The sequence below is a fragment of the Peromyscus maniculatus genome, chromosome 19 (assembly GCF_049852395.1).
Source record: "Peromyscus maniculatus bairdii isolate BWxNUB_F1_BW_parent chromosome 19, HU_Pman_BW_mat_3.1, whole genome shotgun sequence".
Taxonomy (NCBI): domain Eukaryota; kingdom Metazoa; phylum Chordata; class Mammalia; order Rodentia; family Cricetidae; genus Peromyscus; species Peromyscus maniculatus.
This window is the reverse complement of record NC_134870.1, coordinates 69,051,896-69,072,785: the sequence shown is the minus strand read 5'-3', so window position 1 is coordinate 69,072,785 and position 20,890 is coordinate 69,051,896. Positions and strand designations below refer to the sequence as shown.

The 20,890-nt window shown below is 35.6% G+C and overlaps 1 protein-coding gene across 5 annotated transcripts in view; it reads left to right on the top strand.

Moving 5' to 3' along the window:
- The window catches only part of Ark2n (arkadia (RNF111) N-terminal like PKA signaling regulator 2N), an 85,748-nt gene that overhangs the window by 37,118 nt on the left and 27,740 nt on the right, over positions 1 to 20,890 (top strand). For all 5 annotated transcript variants that reach the window (XM_076555555.1, XM_006973852.4, XM_076555556.1 and 2 more), the window contains one exon: positions 2,331 to 3,115. In XM_076555555.1, coding sequence (XP_076411670.1) covers positions 2,401 to 3,115 — 715 coding nt within the window. In that variant the 5' untranslated portion in view covers positions 2,331 to 2,400. The remainder of the gene's footprint in view (positions 1 to 2,330; positions 3,116 to 20,890) is intronic.

Here is a 20,890-nt window from a genome sequence, read left to right as displayed (position 1 = left end):
CTTCTAATGTTTAGAGCAATAAAAGGCTTTTTCTGGTATTTTCTTTTTTCTTTTTTTTTTTTGGTCATAAAATGAACTGATACTTGGTAGATGAAAGTAATGGAGAAGCTGTATTATACCTTACTAGCATACCATCATGATTAACGTTTGCACTTGTGGCCTATGGGGACATCATGGTCCTTGCCTTCTGTATTCTATGTACAAGTGAGGGAGTGGCTTGCCTTGCTCCTTCTTAGCATCCTCTAGAAAACCATCGATGAACTTTTCGATGGAAAAGGTACAGACTTGTGATTAAAGGTTGTATTCTGCTCACGATTAATCAGAGCTGTGTCCTTCATGGTGGTGGTGAGAACAATGGGGGCTCAATCTAGTATATAAGGTGTAAAACATATAGAGAGTTCTTTTTAAAACCTGAACCTAGTCAGAGAATTTCCTGGGTTCACAAAGTAACTGAACTGTATGTAGTGGCTATTGCTTTTGAAACAAAACATCGGACAGGAGACTCAGTCAGTAGATGGACTGAGAGAACATAAGAATTTGGCCTTTGAGACAGGCTCTCAATGTGTAGTTTAGGCTGATGTCTAACTTTCAGTCCAAATTCAGCCTTGCAAGCACCATCTTACACAGATATGCTATCATGCCCAGATGGCCTGGTTTCTTAATCCTCCTTTGGGATAGCTTCTGTTGAGGGGAATGCAGACAGGTTTGATGCATATAATTACTTTGGTTCCTCATTTACCAAGAGCATGTAGTTGATTTTTTTTTTTTTTTTTTTAAAGGAAGCAGCGAGGAGATAGCTCATTCAGAAGACCTGACTTTGACACCCAGGACCTGTGTTAAAAAGTCAGGTGCTGAGGTGGCAAAGATAGGCTTCCCTACAACTCACTGGCCAGCCAGTGTAGTGGAATTGTCCATCTCCAGGCCAGTAAGGGATCCTGTTTCACAAAACAGGCGGATGGCTTTTGAGGAATGAATGACACAGGAGATTTTCATCTGCTCCCACATGCACTTACACACACACACACACACACACACACACACACACACACACACACACGTGCATAAAAAAACATACCACCAATCCCCTAACAATCCGTGAGAGTACATTAGATAGTTCTCCCTTTTACATCTCCTCTTTCTTTAGGGAATTGAGTATAAAACTATCATTTCAGTTACAGTGATTTCCCAGGCTACTGCTGTGTTTGATGGTACCAGGGCATTAAACATGTTAGACAAACACTCTACTACTAAGCTACGTACCAGCCCTTTCCCCTATATATGTATATATTTTTGAAAGATTTATTTTGTATGTGTAGAAGTATTTGCCTGTATATATATAATATATACTTACATACATACATACGTGCATACATACATACATACATACATACATACACACATACATACACACATACCAGATGCCCTGGAACTGGAGTTACAGAAAGGAGCAGCTGTGTAGGTTCTGGGAGCCAAACCAAGATATGCTGCGAGAGCAGCAAGTATTCTTAACCACTGAGCCATCTTTCTGCCCCCTTTGTTTTCATTTTGAGACAGGGTCTGGAAAGTTGTCCAAGTAGGTCTTAACTTGGAGATCCTCATACTTCAGCCTCTCAAGTAGCTGGAATTATAGGCCTGTGCTACCATGTCTAGGTCAGATTTCTTCTCCTTGTTCTTTGTTTTTTTTTTTTTTTTTTTTTTGATATAGGGTCTCATGTATCCCAGGGTGGCCTGAAATTCATTGTGGATGACCTTGAACTCCTAATTTTTCTGCCTCTATAGTGTGCTGAAATCACAGGCATGTACCATCATGTCTAATTCTAGGTAGTGGTGAAGATTGAACCCCAGCTTCATATATGCGAGGCAAACTCTATCAACTGAACTACACTTCCAGCCCCAGAGTAGTATTTTAAATCATTTTTTTCATTTATACTAAAGCCAAGTACACATTAATTATATTAAAGGTTTTCAAAGATTTCTTTCTTGAGTCTTTTAAGTCTTTCTTATTTTGGTGCAGGGCTTCAGGTACCCTAAACAAGCACTGTGTGCTACACTACTTTCCCAACTCTATCTAAAGTTCTAAACTTAACTCTTTGGTTACTTACTGTAATTACAGCAATAGGGGATTAATGTTCTGTTTTTAGTAGATAAGATTGCTAGGATTGTGATACTATAACATCTTGTGATTCTGACTGCTAGTCAAACAGAGTATGGGTACATAATATCTTAAAGGTCTGCCTAAGTAGTAGCTTTTGCCACTTAGAAAAATAGCATACTGTATAGGTTAAATAATCTTCCATATCTAGTCATTGACTTTATGTGTTTTCATACAGGCTGCTTTCCTGTTGCATCTTTGATATCGTTTCCTAGACTCTGCTCCATGATTTAATTTGGAATTCTGAAATGAAGATGGAGGAGACAGTGGGAAAAGTAGAAGAACTCATTGAGTCTGCAGCCCCACCAAAAACCTCTGAACAAGAGACGGTCAAGGAGGAAGATGGTTCTGTAGAACTGGAATCTCAAGTTCCGAAGGATGGTGTAGCCGACTCTGCAGTTCTTTCTTCAATGCCCTGTTTGTTGATGGAACTGAGAAGGGACTCTTCGGAGTCTCAGTTAGCATCCACCGAGAGTGACAAGCCCACAACTGGCCGAGTCTATGAGAGTGACTCCTCTAATCATTGCATGCTTTCCCCTTCCTCTAGTGGTCACTTGGCTGATTCAGATACATTGTCTTCTGTAGAGGAGAATGAGCCCTCTCAAGCAGAAACAACAGTAGAAGGAGATACTTCAGGAGTGCCTGGTGCCACAGTTGGGCGCAAGTCCAGGAGGTCCCGTTCTGAAAGTGAAACTTCTACTATGGCTGCCAAGAAAAACCGGCAATCCAGTGATAAGCAGAATGGCCGAGTCACCAAGGTTAAAGGTCATCGGAGCCAAAAGCACAAGGAAAGGATCAGACTACTGAGGCAGAAAAGGGAGGCTGCTGCAAGAAAGAAGTACAACTTGCTGCAGGACAGTAGTACCAGTGATAGTGACCTCACTTGTGACTCAAGCACGAGCTCATCAGATGATGATGAAGAGGTTTCAGGGAGCAGCAAGACAATCACTGCAGAGATACCAGGTAGAGGATGTTTTTTAAACTGACTGTAAAGCACTTGATGGCTTTTCTCAGCTGTCAGACTCAGTTAGATGAGTGACACTTGAAAAAAATCCAGGAGACCTGCAGCTCTATATAAATTTGAAGACTGCAGTCTATTAACAAGACATGGCCAACTTAAAAAATAAACAAACCTGCTCTGAGTTGCCAGTGCACTTTAGCACATCAGCAAAAACATTAAGTGGTTAATGACAGGGACAAGATTATTTTTTAAGCAATGGAATTCTTACAGGCCTTTCTCTGTAATATACTATCTGAACTTCCATCATTGCCTTTTTAGCACTGCATAGGTTTAATAATCACTGTTCAGCATTATTACTAAATACAAGTACATTTTCCTCAGGAATAGGCACCTTGCTTTATTATCTAGTCTCTGCACTTGAGCTTATGGTGTCTGGAATAATACACTTTTTTCATGAAAGCTTTCTAATTACTGTTCCTCCTAAAACAATAGTTTTGTGTGTTTTCCCTCAGGTTTAGTGGATGATAAACTAGTTACCCATATTGCACATTTTTTATCCTACCTTGTCACTCAAATTGTAAAGAATGTTTTAAAAAAAAAACTTTCCCCTTAATCTCCCAAGCTTTAAAAAGTTACTTGGAAATTGGCTTGTTTCAGCTCTCATAGAGAAAAGGGTCTGTAGTTTATTACATTTTTAACATGTCTGCTTTCCCTGAATTGTCACATCTGATACTGTGTGCTACAGAGGCAGTCTTGAGATTTCATAGAGGAAGAAAGATGATATCTGAATGGTTTTTAAGTGAAGAGTTCTCATTATTAAAGAGAATCATATGACTAGGGATATTTTGTAAAGTAACATGCTTAAGAGGTCATGACAACATTGTTTATTGCTGCATTGAAGCGGGGAAAGTTTTGGTTTTCTGAAGTTTTATAGGTGACTTTTTTCTTTTTAGTTTTCTGTTTTATGCATAGGGCAACATATTGCTGGTGTACAAAAGATATTTCAAGAAATTCATACTGGTTATTTGAATTTATACCTAACCATGTAAACTCAATAGCAAGAATGATTTTAAAAAACACTTTATAGGTGTGAACTTCTAACAATAAGTCTCTTTCATATAGCATATTAAATATGAGTTTAAACAGTCTTGAGAAATGCTTTTTACTGTGATAATATCTTGATTGAATTCCTTTAGTAGTTCCTTATATTAAAACTAATGGGAAAAGATTTAAATGAAGTTCATGAAAGAAGCAGACTTTTGGATTGTTCTAAAGCATGTTCTAGGTATATTTCAGTTTTCCATTTAATAATTTTTTAAGGAAGCCTTTAAATACCTGTAAAATTGTTTGTGTATTCTTATATTCTGTTCTAATCTATTAATTAAATTATACTGGATCTCCTGATACAGTACTTAATTCCAGTTATAAACAGATTTTCATATAACCTCAACACTTTGCCTTTTTTTATGGAAAGGGAGAAGTCGGGCAAATAAAAGTCTTTTTTAAAGCTAGAATCCCATTGTAGAGGTGAAATGAGTAATGTCTAATGAATACTCTCCTTCTTTCCTTAATATACAGGCTAGGTGCTGTTTGTTCATTTCTGACTGTCAGAACCTTTTTTAAGATCTCTGAAACATTGGTATTCTTTCTGTTTTTGCCATCTCTTCTGAATTGTATGCCAATCAAACATTGAAGTAAATTAATATTTACTATAGTTTCTATATTTTTTTTTATATTACTTAGTAAGTTTTTGGCCTTTGAGAAGAGTAACAGTTTCTAAGGTAATTGTGGAAAATCAAATGGTAGTTGAAGATGGAGGCCACTGTATGACTGTGATGTGCACTGTTGATATTTTTGGAGGGGAAGGTTGCCCTATTCACACACAGAACAGGTATAAATGGTCTTTTTTGGTAATTATGCAAAGCTGAAAACATTGAACTAGTGTTTAAACATAAGGAACTCCAGGTCAACCGTATTGTTATCTTTGAAAAACTGTTTCCTTGTACATTTCTACTGTGACAGACACATATTTTTTTAATTTCCTGAGTCACATTATAACTTTGGGCAAGAAGGGAGGTACACTCAACCTTATAGCAAGAGTAGTCGTTGAAAAGTGCTGTGAACCAACTTGAGTGCAACGACATGGACATTCGGGTGAACCTTCACTGGATGTGCCTAAGAGAATCTTTGGATGCTGAAATTTGAGTCCAGCTGTTTACACAGAATGGAAAGCAATTGGAACAGTAAAAAGTTTCCTACTATGTGATTTTTTTTTTGTCAAGATACAACCAATTTAGTAATTCAGAAAATGCTTTATTACAAGCTTTTGTTTAGTCACATCTTAAAAATTGAAGGAAGTATCCTGATTGTACTATACGCCAAGTAATTTAACAGTATATTTTCTTTTAATGAATTTAGATAATGGTACACACTAATACAGGCTTACTGATTTAGTTTGATATCTTGGGAAGAGATGTTTATGGTTTTTAAAAAATTAGTTAACTGATAGGCTGCTTAGTATCGCATTGTACCATTTTCTTGAAATTTTTAGAAATATGGATGCTTTAAATATCTATTTGGAAGAACATGATAAAGATAATCTGGCAGTGCTTCATTTGGAGGATTTAGAAATTTTATGATAAATTTATAGTATTTTATAGTAAACCAATGTAAAAATGCTATGTGATAGTTACCTTGAATACTTAAGGCCTTTTATCAAATGCCTGGCTTATCTCTAGAGTTTTTGATGTGCTTTATATATATTATCTTTGCAGTTTTATGATTGGAACATTTATGTTTTTTGTTTTCTTTACAGTTTATGAATGGAACATTATTTTTTCATGGGGGGGCAATTTTTCTGTAAAAACCACTCTAGCTCTGTAAAGTTTGTTGGAAGTGTTTTGATTTTAGTTAAGAATAATGGGCATTAGACTTCAGTTCAGGGAATTAATTTCCTGAGTAAACATCTGCATCATTGTATATATGGGCATCCAGAAAACATTTTTTTTTCTCCTGTAACCCTTCCTTTTCATTAATAGTTAGCATAGAGTGAGCCTTAGGGTAACTTTGTCTCATCTTGGTATTATGACCTACTTCTGTGTGATCTAATAGTCTTATACATGCTTTTTCAGAATGAGATTCCAAAAGGGTACCCATTGTGGCAGGTAAGAGTCAGTTGTCTCAGCTGGTTTACCTTTTTTGGAGTAGGTGAGGATGGTTATTGAGGACAGCTGTCTACAATAACCTGAATTCTTAATTCATGTGAGGCCATCAGACCAGCTCAGCCCTACTGAAGCCAGCATCTCCACACCTAATATCCATTACAGATATTGGTATGCTCAGATGTAGCATGACAAACTTGTCTAGCTAATTTTCTATGATTATTATACTTAATCACGTAATTCTTGTATAGAATTAAACATTCTTAAAAAGTAACAAATTTGGGGTTGAGAGATGGCTCAGTTAAGAGCAAGTACTGCTCTTTCAGAGATTCAATTCCTGTCACCCACATTGGATGACTCACAACACCTATAATGCTAGCTCCAGGGGATCTAATATGCCTCGGGCCTTCATGCACACATGTGCACACACCTACTCACAGATACACACACACACACACACACACACACAAATATCTTTTTTAAAAATAGTAGTAAAATTTTAAGTGACTCATAATTTCACTTTTTAAAAATGACTTTTAAGTTTTCTTATTTTTATTTTTTTATGTGTACAGATGTTTTGCCTGAATGCATGTATGTGGATCATGCGTGTGCTCGTTGCCCATAGAAGTCAGAAGGCTTTTGATTCCCTGGAACTAGAGTTATGGATGGCTATGAGCCACCATGTGGGTGCCTGGAATTGAACTCAGGTCTTCTGCAAGAGCAACATGTGCTTTAACCTCTGAGTCATCTCTCCAGCCCCCCATAATTATACTTTTGTTAAAATTTGACTATGTTGTCTTCTATAATACAAAATTTGTCATGCTGGGTATACTTCTGTGTTCCTTTTTTTTTTTTTTTTATAACATTGCATTTTACACCTTTAACTAATACATTTTCCTCTAGATTATTTGAATTTTGAATAATTTAGTTAACTATAAAAATAACTTCCCTAATGTTTGCCATTTAAGCCATTTTTATATTTTGCTGTTATAAGTTAAGAGTATGAATACTTAGGGTTTCTGACCATATAGTCTAAAACTATGTTTAAAAATACATTATTTATTTTATCTTGGAGTTTGAATGTTTATGTATTATATTCTTTCTATAGATAAATAATTATTTATTGTTGATTTGCTGAAGAATTGGAGCTTCAGGTTAATTTGTATTACTTTGCTATTTAGTAAAGTTGAAAAACTACTTCTGCTACTTCTCTCTCTCTCTCTCTCTCCCCCCTCCCTCCCTCCCTCCCTCCCCCTCCCTTTCTTTTCTTTCTTTCTTTCTTTTTGAGACAGGGTTTCTCTGTGTAGTTTTTGGCGCCTGTACTGGATCTCACTCTGTAGTCCAGGCTGGCTCAAGCTGACAGAGATCTGCCTCCCAAGTGCCGGGATTAAAGGCGTGCGCCACTGCCGCCCAGTACTTGTTTCTTTTGGTAAACAGTTTTCATGTTCTTCATACATTTTCTTCTTGGCACATGTGCTTTTTGTCTTAAATTTGTAGGGTTTCTTAATCTATTGGGTATTTAATTGTTGGAAAAGTTTTGATATTAATCCAAGCAGTGGGGACTCATAGTAGAAGACCTTTAGACTCATAAGGATCTCCATGAAGCACCGGTTGTTGACCTTTCTCCTAGATTAAATATAAAGTGACCCTCAGTGGCTTAAAGCCTCATGTATTTAATGTAACTATGTTTTCTGTAATCTGGAATTAGTTTGACAGCTGTTTAGGAGACCTGGTAGATAATATTGCTAATACAACACAGAGGCAGAACATTCAGGTAAAAACTGTTCTGGGCTCAGTAAATGCAGACTAGGCTAAAAGAGAACCATGCAGGTTTTAACCTATCTATGTATTTTTTTTTTGTTTTTTGTTTTTTGTTTTTGTTTTGTTTTTCGAGACAGGGTTTCTCGGTGTAGCTTTGCGCCTTTCCTGGAACTCGCTTTGGAGACCAGGCTGGCCTAGAACTCACAGAGATCCGCCTGGCTCTGCCTCCCAAATGCTGGGATTAAAGGCGTGCTCCACCACCGCCCGGCTCTCCTAGCTATGTATTTTAATAGCCATTTAAAACTTTTGGTGCCCAGGCCACACTTCAGCCCAATCAAATCAGAATCTACTGGGGTCTGCACCTAGGTACCAGTGCCTTTATAACTCTCCAGGTGAAATGTTCAGTTAGTTAACCAGGCTGTGTGGCATGAATGTGGGTGGTGGTGAGAATGAGAATGTAAAACTGGTAGTCTGGTCATCTGAGTTTCCAGTGGGTGTGATGTTCAAAAAAAAAAAAAAAAAATGGGGTCTGATGATTAGAAATCAGAGTTGTATACTGTGCACAGTTGTTTATTAATTGGATGGGTACCTCTTTCTCCATCTAAGTGAAATGTTTGTGTATTTTTGACACAGTGTTTGAATAGGTAACTGGCCTTGACTAGTGATCCTCCTGCCTCACCTCATTTTCCACTACACCCACCCTAAGTGTTTTTAAAGCATCCATTGTTTAAGGGTATATCTGGATGTTACAGTTCCTGCATGTTACATTTATAGGCTTTGAAGTAGATATCCTTTGGCAGCCTCTCATGTTAAAGCACAAAGATACATTAGTTTCATCCTTCTTATCTAAAATGAGTGTCTACGCTAATTTTGTATGTATAACACAGACTATACCTTAGTGTTAATAAAAAAGATTATGTTCACTTGAGATGAGAATATTGTCCCTGTTTTGAAATTTTTTTAACAAGCTACTTTTTAGTAGTTTTCAGTTCACAGCAAATTTGTAAAGTTCTTCCAAATTCCTGCCTTTACACAGAGCCTCCGCATTATTAATGACCCAAATTAAATTTTTTAAAAAATAATGATAAACCTACATTGACTTTCTGTTATTCCTGAAGTCCTTTATGTACTGTTAGGGTTCACTTCATTTTTCTAAGTTATGTGGATTTTGACAAATGTGTCCTTTGCTTTTAGTTCTCGAAATTCATTTGTTAGTGTTTATGGCCGGCAATCATCTTTTTGAGGCTAGAATTTCTGTTACTGTCCTCAGTATAAGTGTTCGCTCACTATTTCCTGAATTCAATTTTTAAATACCTATTTATATATTCATCAAGAAATAGCTAGTGCCAGTATTTAACAGATCATCTTTGCTTTCTGATTTTCTGCCCTACACTTATTTTTACGCAGCACATGCAATGGAGCTAAAAGGAAAGTAGTTACTCTTTAAATTCTGCTTAAGCCAAGCAGGGTGGTACCCATCTATAATTCTAGCATCCCAAAGGCAAAGGCAGGAGTTTAATGAAAGCTTGGCTGTATAGTGAGTTCAAGGCCAGCCTAAGCTACCTAATGAAATCCTGTCTCAAAGACAGGAGTACAAAGTTCAGGTATAGTAATACCCTATAAGTCACTCACAGCCCCCAGGAGGCTGATGCAGAGTGATTGCAAGTTAGACCAGCATGGAATGCATAATGAGATACTGTCTCAAAAACCACAAGGAAAATAAAGTATAAATTCTATTTGGTCTGGTTTCCCTAAGCTTAAATATACAATAGGAGAGGGCACATCCTTCTCAAAGAATCATGCTTATAGAGGAAAGGCTTTGTTTTGTTTTTTAAAGTGGAGATAGTGGAGAAAGAGTAGTCAGAAGAAAAGGGGTAAGATGAACTTAGGGGAAATGTAGGTAGCAAACTTGAAGAGATTTTTTATTACTAAGTAGAATGGAGCTAAAAATTGGTACAGTAGTATGTAGGTATAGAAAAAAGGATGGCATGATTAAAAAGTTCTTAGTGTCTACAGTTTTTCTTGATAATGAGGCATTCTTTTGCATCCTTGTAAATAGCCACTAAATGATAAAGTGAGCCATACTGTTAGAAATAACCCGGAGTAAACATGATAGAACAGTTCATAAGATTGTTTTCCAATTTTGTTTGTGTTATTTTAGGTGGTGCTGGGCATTAAACCCAACCAAGACCTTGCACATTCTAGGCACGTGTTCTGTCACTGAGCTATATCCCAAGCCCAGGACTGTTCATACAATTTCTTGATATAGGTAGATGGTATAAGTCCAGTATTGATTGATTCCATCAGTCATTTTATTCAGCAAGTATTTGCATACCTAATATACAATGTTGGGGGCATAATAGTGAATGAAGTCTCCTCCCTCATGAAATATACTCTACCCTCAGGAGCCAGATAATAAATGCATTCATTATTACTAGGTGATTCTATACTATATAATAATATATAATATAATATATATTAAATATACTAATATATTACTAATATATATATACTTATATGTGTTAATATATACCATTTGCTACCAATACTATAATAACAACTACCACAACAACAATAATAAATCATATAGGAGATAAAGACTGAATGAGAGTCAGATAAAAAAACTATTGTAGATAGTATAGTCAAGAGTAGTGTGAAAAGGCAGTTTCTTTAATATTGGTCTTGAAAGTGAAGAGTTTAATACTGTTAGTTTTGTTAGAGGCCTAAACCAAAAGAATCCAGCTCAAGGATGAACAGTTTGTGTAAGGCCATATCTTAAACTAGAATTCTATGAAACTGCTCTTCTACAGAATATCAATACCTATTTATATGTTCACATATTTGGAATATGCTAGATTATGTGAAAACGAGTTTCTTTACTGAAGGACAACTTAGAACTGTTAATATATCTTATATAGGGGATAAATATAATTCTCACTGAACTTTATTTATTATTCTATTTATTTATTTATTTTTGAGATAGGGTCTCATTGTAACCCAGGTTAGCTTCCAGTTGAGGATGACATTGAACTTCTGACTCCACCTCATCTTCCAAATACTGATATAGGATTATAGGAGTGTATCACCACATCTGGTTTCATGCAGTGTTAGGAACTGAACCCAGGCTTCATGCATGCTAGGCAAGAGCTGTACATCCTACATACTTAGCCTGTATACCCCAAACTTAAACATGAGACTCCTTTGCTCCCAGTGGCATACAGTCCTTTTAACACTCTGGCAGACACTAAGGTTTTTGTAAGACTGGCCCAGAAGTACACATGGATACATCCTTTATGTGGTTTTCCATATAATCAAAAACAAACAAACAAATAAATAAATAAAAGCTTTCAGTCAGGTGAGAATTATGGGTTCACCTGACAAAGTATTTATTACCTTTTAGAATTCTAAAGCCAACACAGTTAAAAATACTCAAATATACAGTGGTTCTCAACTAAAGCTGTATATTAAACTTATTTTGAAAACTTAAAAAAAAATTAAATAAACTTTAGATACCTGAGAGCCATTGAGGTTTGTGGTATTGTTAAGCCATTCCGGGTTCTTAAACCACCTTTGGCTATCTAGCAAGTTTGAGGCTAGCCTGGGCTATGTGAAACTTTGCAAAAACAAACAAAAAACAAAAGTATTTAAAACAGAAAGCAACAATTTGATAAGTTTTAGCTTGTGTTTTTATTTTGTAGGTTGGAACGTAAATTATATTTTTGCAACAATAGGAAGGAATGAGTCTCTTTTATGCTTGTTCGTGCAAAAAAATCTAAATAGAACTTTAATGAAAAAATAATTAGTAAAAACTCATAAGTAGTTTATAACTTGAATATATTACCATTCATTCCATAATTATTTGTCACCTTACTCTGATTTAAGTCCCGTAATTTTTGTATGAAGATTATGAAAGATTATACTACGTGAGCATTTTATAGTCCTTATTATTTAATGAACTAATTTGTCAGTAGTCTTCATTAAATTATAATATATTGTACATGGGAAGCATGCATTACTTTCTTGAGTAAATATTTACTTTTGTACCGGCTATGCAACATACTGTATGGAATACCAGAGCATGATAGTGTAGGCTTGTAATCCCAACATTTAAGAGGCTGAGGCTGGAGGATCATGAGTTTTAGGTCAGGCTGGGTTATAGCAAAGCCCTTCCTTAAGGGGAGCAGGACAATATTATAGGAAAGGCCATCTTACTGCAGGTTGATTTCCTGCATGAGGAAAAATAGTGCAATAGTCCTCCTTACTGGGAAAGGGTATGTTCTAAGATTTCCAGTGGATGCTGTAAGCCACATATAGTACCAAGCCCTGTATATACTGTTTTTCTTTCTTGTGTATGTACTCTACCATAAAACTTAGCTTATAAATTAGGCACATTAAGGTTAATAGCAATAGCAAAAATAGAAAAATTTTAACAGTACACTAAAAAGCTGTGTGAATTAGTATCTCAAAAGATCCTATTGGACTATATTCACCCTTATTGTGATATAGTAAGATGGCAGATACCATGTCTACATGGTGAGGTGAATACTGGCCTAGAGTTGGACTGTTAGGTAAAGGTTACTTGAACAAAAGTTCTGTAATACTGAAACAGTCTCATAATTGAGATGGTGGCTTTCTTTGTGGAGACTGGACAAAGGGATGACTCAGAGCTTGGGCTCAGGGCTGTGGAGGATTTCATCACACTACTCAGAATATTGTGCAAATTAAAATTTGTGAATTAGTCATTTTTCTATTTTTCCTCTTTATTATTTCGGTCTTCAGTTAACTGTAGGGTAACTGAAACCAAGGAAAATAAAAGTGTCCTTAGTGGGCAGTACTTTACTTTTCATTGTTACACAGATCATCTTTCAATTAGCCCTGGCAAGTATCAGTCAGGGGAATTGAATGGGTTTTCAAGTTGCTAGTGAAAAAGTTTATTTAGTTAATTTGTTTTTCAAATTACTAGTTTAATTTTGTTTTCATTCCTTAGACTGAAAATAAATAGTCTTTGATTGTGTTAAAAGTCCCATGTGGGGTAGCAAAGGGACTAAATAGGACAGGAACGACAGGCTTGTTGGACTTGGTGGTGTATTCCTCTAATCCCAGGATGGGAGGTGAAGCAGGTGGACCAGGAGTTCAAAGTCATCCCTGACTGTATGATCTCCTCTGCCCCGGAAGCAAAACAAAACACAAGTCTTGCAGTATGAGAGATGTGCTTGTATGTGGGATTCTTTTTTATTTTTTTTTTAAATCTTTTTGAGGATTTGTAGGAGTATGGTGAGAGACAGCTAAATTGGCATGAAAGGCTTCAACAGATACATAATGTTGGTAATGTTAACTGGTTTTTAAGTTATACTTTCTTTTTGAGAAACTTGGCCTTTTCCTTCACATTAATGAAAAATATTAGTTTTATTATGGAAAAACCAAATTCTATATTTTATAGACTAGATAGTATATTTAGAAGTTTGCATGTAAGAAATGAAGCCTATAATTCATCTTAATATTTCTCAGTAATCTTATGTGAAAAAAAGTTACCCCTTTCCCTACTTACTTTGAAATGGGGTTTCTTTCTTTCTTTCTTTCTTTCTTTTCCTTTTTCTTTTTTTTTTTTCTTCTTTTTTTTCTGAGACAGGGTTTCTCTGTGTGGCTTTGGAGCCTTTCCTGGAACTCACTCTGTAGCCCAGGCTGGCCTTGAATTCACAGAGATCCACCTGCCTCTGCCTCCAGTGCTAGGGTTAAAGGCGTGTTCCATCACTGCCCAGCTGAGACGGGTTTCTTATATATCACAGACTGTTCTTGAACTTGTATAGCTGAGCATGACCTTGAACTATGGACTACCCCTAGTTTATGAGGTACTCGGGATCCAACCCAAGGCTTCCTGCATGCTTAGCAGACATTCTGCCAACTGAGCTGCATTTCAAGCCCTTCCCCCCCCCTTATTGGTGGTCTTGAGATTTAACTCAGGGCCTCACACATGTCAGCCAGGTATCATAGAGCGTGTAAATATTTGCAACTTTTAAATTAATAGTAATAGACTCAGCCAAAGTTTTCCTTTTTCTTAGAAGGTTTGAATTAAACAAATACTTGTAATTTAACATAGTGTATGGGAATTGTGTTAACTGTGGAAAGTTTAATATGTTCTTGTCTAAGAATATCTTTGTAGATTGATGTCCTCATTACTGTGTAATGAGTTGAAAGTTTATGAACTTCATTTGATCAATTGAGATAAGGTTTGAACATCAAGATTTTTCCCTGTAAAAGATTTAGGAGTGTATTATAACTGATGGAGTTTTCTCTGAAGTGAAAGTACAGTTACAGACTATGTCAGATTTTATAAATATATATGTGCATAGATCTTAAGTTTTATATCAACAGAAAGCGTCCTGCCTTTGGATAACAGACTGAACTTTGATCAATAATCTTTCCTTGAAATTGAGATGTTTTCAGAGGAAATTTATTTTGTTTTTTCTTTCCATCTGGAATCAAATTTTATTAGAAGTAGACTTATAGACATAAAAATACTACTTTCATTTCAGCATGTTGCTATGACTTTCTAATGCATGCATAAACTTAATGAGTTCTATTTTGCTTTCTGATAAAATATTTAACATATTAAGCAAGTAATAAGTAACTGAAAATTATATTTATTTTTAAAATAAAAAGACCAATTCTTTTAGAAATAACCTGTAAGAAAATTATTGTTGATATTGATTATATTGACTGGATATAGTCTCATTTTTTGTTGTTGAGTAAGAGCTCTATAGGTTTTTGTTTGTTTTGTTTTTGAGACAGTGTCTTACTATGTAGCCCTTGGCAGGCCTGGAACTCACTATGTAGGTCAGGCTGGACTTGAAATCACAGGGATCCACCTGCCTTTACTTCCCAAATTCTGAGATTAAAGGCATGTGCCACCATGTTTATATATTTTTTCAAGAATAAAACCAGGAAAAATTCAACTAATTGGAATTTTTCAATAATAGTTGATATTTTCAAGTAATAGAATACTGTTCTGAATATTTGAAGATATGTTAAGTACTTTTCATTTTGGGAGGTCTTCTCTGCAAAAGTTTGGATAAAGATGTGAAAGTGGGTTTTGGTAGAAAGAAGGAACTCTATAATGCACTGTTTAATTCCAGAAATATATACTAAAATATTAAGAATTTATTTTAGACTAAAACTTGGCATTATATAGTTTGCAGAGTTTAGCCTGAAGAGTAATTTTTCAGTAGAAGCATGTACAAAAAATTTTATTCTGATTTCATTTTCACACAGTGCCTTGAAGATAATACATTATAACTGTCTTAAGGATTATTGTTTTGAGAATAGATTTTACTGTAACAATAGCACCATTTCCAGATTGCACAGATTCAAAAGTCAAAATCATTTGAGCTTGTATTATGGACATTCAAAGAAGTGGATTATTAAATTTGTCTTCAGTGAGGCAAATGTCTGTATTCTTAAAATCACAAGTGAGAATTGTTTCCAGATTAAGTGATAACAGTTTAATGTAGCTGTTAAGTGCCTAGTGGTCTACCCTTCATTCCCATGAATTCCTGTAGTTTTCCAGCAATTTAAAAAAATGATAGAACCTTGTATTCTGTTTGGATTTACTTATAGTCTGTAAAGGGATAGTCTTGGCAGGAAGCATCTTTCAACCTATAACACTAGTCCAGGCATTACTAAAATGCTTTTATGTAAGAGTGTAATCCTTTATTTGGACTATGCCATCTCTTAATCTGCATATGGAAGTTTCTTTTTTTTTTTTTTTTTTTTTTGGTTTTTCGAGACAGGGTTTCTCTGTGTAGCTTTGCGCCTTTCCTGGAGCTCACTTGGTAGCCCAAGCTGGCCTCGAACTCACAGAGATCCGCCTGGCTCTGCCTCCCGAGTGCTGGGATTAAAGGCGTGCGCCACCAACGCCCGGCTTTGGAAGTTTCTTTATCAGGAGATCGTCTTCATTTGTGGCTTTTTTCATGGGATAGAGAATTAGACAGCCAAGTTGAAGACTTGACAAAAAGTTGTTACTTCAGTTAAATTATTTGGCAAATGTTAGGGAACATGTTTAGTAATAACTCTAACTGACCATTTTATTTCCTCACAGCAGTATTCCACTTTAGTTTGTGGCATTTCAAGGGCATAATTCCATCATTAAGTTAAATAATATTTTCTAATAATGTTTCAGTAGTCTGCTTTCCCCTGGTATTTGCTAGTGTAGCATTCTGAAATATTATATACCTAATCATTTGAAGAGACTCTAAGTAGCAGATTAAAGTAGTCTGGTTATTAGAGCCACTTATGAGATGTTAACAACTATATTGATATATATTTTGTAGGCATTATTAAAATTGAGGTAACTTTAAAAGTTCAAGTAAAATTTTAGTTTAGAATACATAAGAAATTAAAAGCTTAAGATTTAATATTTTACATGAGTTTTAAATTTTTAAAAAATTTTATTTTGTTTTATATGTATTTGTGTTCTGCTCAAATATATGTATATGTACCACATGTGAGCCTGTTGCCCTCTGAGGTTAGAAAAGGGCATTAGATTCCCTGGAACTGGAGTTACAGATGGTTGTGAGCCACTATATGTGGTTAAGTGCTCTTAACCGCAGAGCCAACTCTCCAGCCCCTTGCATGAAGTTCTTTAAAATAAGAAACTTATCTTTAATTTTCTCTTTTTCCCCTTCCTTCTTTCTTCCTTTCCTCCCTCCTTTCTTTCTGTTTGTTGTTTTTCCCAAGTCAGATAAAGGAGTCTAATCTCAGGGATGTGTATGCATGCACATATATACCTATCACCTTAATTCTGAATTCATTAAAATTAGTTTGATGAATGTCTAGAGGCAAATTCCTGTGTCAGTCTACAGTGTTAGGAATGGATCTAGTCATTAATACACTGTCCATTTGTTGCTTCCTAACATGCAGGGGAAAATGTTACTCACTATAAACTTAGTTATGGTAATTAAACTGGAGAGGGGAAGAGCTTTTATTTTAAAACAATATCTATGGACATCAGTTATTGCTAACAGGCTGAATAAAAAAAAATATAAGAGATCTAGCTTTGGCATGGTGGTGTATGCCTGTAATTCTAGCACCAGGGAGATGAGGCAAATGGATCTCTAAATTCAAGGCCACTGTGGTATGCTTTACATAGCAAATTTCAGGCCAATTTGTGTACATAGCAAGTTCCAGGCTAGCGAGGCCTACAAAATGAGTTCCTGTCTTTAAAAAGCAAAACAAACCAAAAAAGTACACATACACAAATGAATTTATTTTGCTTATTGCATTACTGTTATGTAGGTTTTAAGCTAGGGCCTCTGAGTATAGGTATTTCTAGACTTATGAAAGCTTACGTGGCTCATACAAGTACACTGTGGTTATTAATGAAAAAAATACATAGTAAATCATTTTTCTCAGCAAGACATCTTAAATTGATATTACTGATAAACTTTTGTTTTGTCAGTGACAAGGTCTTGCTATGTAGCTGTCCTTGAATTTGTAATCCTCCTGCCCCAGCCTTGCTTAATACTGGAATTGCAGGCCTTTGTCACCTTGCTTGACTCTTACTTAATTTTCTTTTTTTCCCCCTTCCTCTTCTTTCTTAATTTTTTATTTTATTTTCTTATTTTTAAGACAGAATCTCCTGTAATGCAGGTTGACCTGACCTTACTGTGTAGCCAAGGATAATCTTGAACTTGTGATTCTCTTGGCTCTACCTCTCAAGTTCTGGAATTACAGTTTGTATCCTCACACCAGGTCTTAAGTTTCTTTTTTAGTGTGCAGTTGACTTTGCCTAATGATAGTTACACTACAGTTATAGGAAAAATGGTATGCAGGCTTCTTGCTGTCTTCATATATATGTAATAAAAGATCATGGGCAAATTACCTTAGCAAAGGCAGTCTTCTGAAAGTATTTTATTTTATTTAGTTTAAACCTTTTCTTTCCTCTTAAAATGATTTAAATAATGTATGGAGATGGTGAAAAGATTTTGTGTATGCCAAATGTCAAAGTATAGTATCAAAAATAGTTCTACCAAATTTATTAAACTTACACATTACATTTATTTTATTGATTTGTTTTATAAAATTCTTCTTAGATTCTTCTCAGATCCTCTTAAAAAATGGCATAGGTGCCTTTAATCATGGTATAGACAAAAAATGTCAGTTTATCTAGAAGGTATATGAATTGACAAACTTAAATAACATTGAAAAGTACTTCATGCTGCTATGCTTTTGGAGGGGGGTGTAATTTCTGCTCTTCCTTCCTTTGAAGTTCAGAGAAGTTAATCAGCAGCAGACTAGAGTGCTAAGTCCGCAGTAGATGGTCTCATTGCTGTATTAGGTCACCACAGTATTATACAGAATGTGTCCTGACAACGACGGAATGGCCTCCATGAAATGTACTCTTATTTCTATTAGAACCTTGAAGATTTGAGAAAAATGTTATTAAATTGCCGTTTTTATTTTATTGCATTTTCTTTATATCCTTTATACATCTGTGCATCTGGAGTGTAACTAATAGATTAAATAAAAAATTTGAAAAAGAAATGTTTCTTGTTACTCTGTTGAGGACTCTATTGTAATGTTAGTCATTCCCTACCAACAAATTCAGTCTATTCCTGAATCAAGAAATAATATTTCTACAATAAAATTTGCAGTGTTAGTTTATAGTTAGAATAATGGATTTTATACAATATTTATAGGATGATTTTCAGTTTTGGAATTGGTATATTGAAAAGGGAGATAAAACACCACTATAAGCCTGAAAGTCTATCTTTTCCTTTAAACTCTGTGCTCTACTGGTTACATGTTAAAAATCAAAGGGTATTTGGGAAAATGGGGAAATGTAGACCATGTCTGTTTAAAGAAGGAACTAAAGTGGCGGATGAATGAATCTTTGGCAAGGAACTAAACTTGGAGAAGTTACACTAGCGTGTGCTCTCTGGCATCTGCAGTGTACACTTTAGTCAGTTTCTACAGATCTGAGTCCTTAAAGCAGATGGCAGCCTCTTCAAATGTCTCGGTTCCTTTAAGAATCTCTCTGAGTGGTACTGGGTTATCTTTTGAGTTAGCTCACTTTATTCAGTGCTTGCTTTTCTCTGTAGATAATGCTGTGGTGTAAAGCTGTCATTTTCTTTTGATCAGCTTTTCAAGTATTCTGAGCATCTTGAAACACGCACTCCCTTTACCTCTTTGATCCTTTCAAAGTGATAAATGAAACGCTTGTATCTATCGTAGGTAACTTTGTTTCTGAACAAAATGACTTAATTGTTTATCAGTATGAAGAAAAGACAATGGTTCCTAAAACCATTACCATGGTAGGAACTTTATGAAGTTCCTCAATTTTAATAGCTGAGATGAATACAGTGGAAAAAATTTAGAGCAGACTGGCTTAATTCCTAAACATAAAATGTAGTACATATTGCTGAATTTCATCTCTGTTTATTCCCTCCTTTTTTTTTTTTTGGTTTTTCGAGACAGGGTTTCTCTGTGTAGCTTTGCGCCTTTCCTGGAGCTCACTTGGTAGACCAGGCTGGCCTCGAACTCACAGAGATCCACCTGGCTCTGCCTCCCGAGTGCTGGGACTAAAGGCGTGCGCCACCACCGCCCGGCTATTCCCTCCTTTTTTTTAAACATTTTTCTTTTGATTAAAATAGCTTTATGATGTTATTCTGAAGAAAAATACACTCACACAGCTTTTGATACTTAAGGTTGCTTTTCTAAAGATTGCACTTTTTAAAATTTTTGTTTCTGTTGACATAATTCTCTTCTCAGAGGTGGTTGGACTGCTTTCTTATTTATTCAAAATGGTTCTTAATTTATACTTTTTTCTTTGATAGTAATGAGAAAACAAAGTACGTATTCTCAAGCATTTTGCCACTTACAAATACAAATTTGTGTTTTTGTCTTCTAGAAGGTAGAAAAACTAGTGTTTTTTAAAAGTAGGTTCTTCTAAAATTCAGTCTCCTTTCTGTATGTTGAAGTCTATCCTTTTCCTCCAGTTCCTCAAGCCTACACCTTATTACCTTATTAGTCACCATGTACACAAGCACACACATTGTATTTTCCGAGGTTCCTTGGCTAGGTGATCCATTAGAACCTTTCTTTCAGACTAACTTCTTTCATATCTCATTATCTGAGCAGACTGGGCTGAGGGGTGTCTCTCCCCTCATTCTCCTCTTGATGTTTTGTGTGTAATGGTACTGGGCATAGGCCTGATGGGGAAAGAGGACCACTTGAGGTTCCTTAGTAGCAACAGGACAGACATTCTCTCTCCTTGTTTGGGGATTGGAGAGATGAGGTGTAACAGATGAAGGGAATTTTCTCTGGACTTTGTTGTGTGTTACTGTAGTCATAGAAATACTCAAAGGAATAAACCATATTTGGTGCGTTGCCTAATATGATTTAAGTGAAAGTGAATGAAGAGTGATATTTCTAGGTGTCTAGAATACATGAAGACATCCTAGTCTAGATTTAATTAGCTTTTATAATGAGATACTGGGAATGCAAGTTAGTGGAAGTGCTCTCTCTGTAGGTAGGGATGATGCTAAGTGTGGACCAATCCAAAATGATCTTTGGTTTTGAGATGCTTTTATAAGAATACTTACAAACTAACATTTCATTTCTGTTTCTTGGTTTTTCTTTTTAGTGATTTTGAAACAGAGTCTTGCTTTGTAGCTAATTAGGGTTAGCCTAGAACTTGCTATGTAGTCTAGGCTGGCCTTGAACTTATAAACCTTCTGTGTTAGTCTCCTAGGTACTGAGATTAGAGAATAAAACCTGCATTAATGATGGCCTCCTTTAACTTAATCTTAGCCTGATACTTAGCAAGTTAGGTTTGTGTATAACCAGTAGAAGGCACCA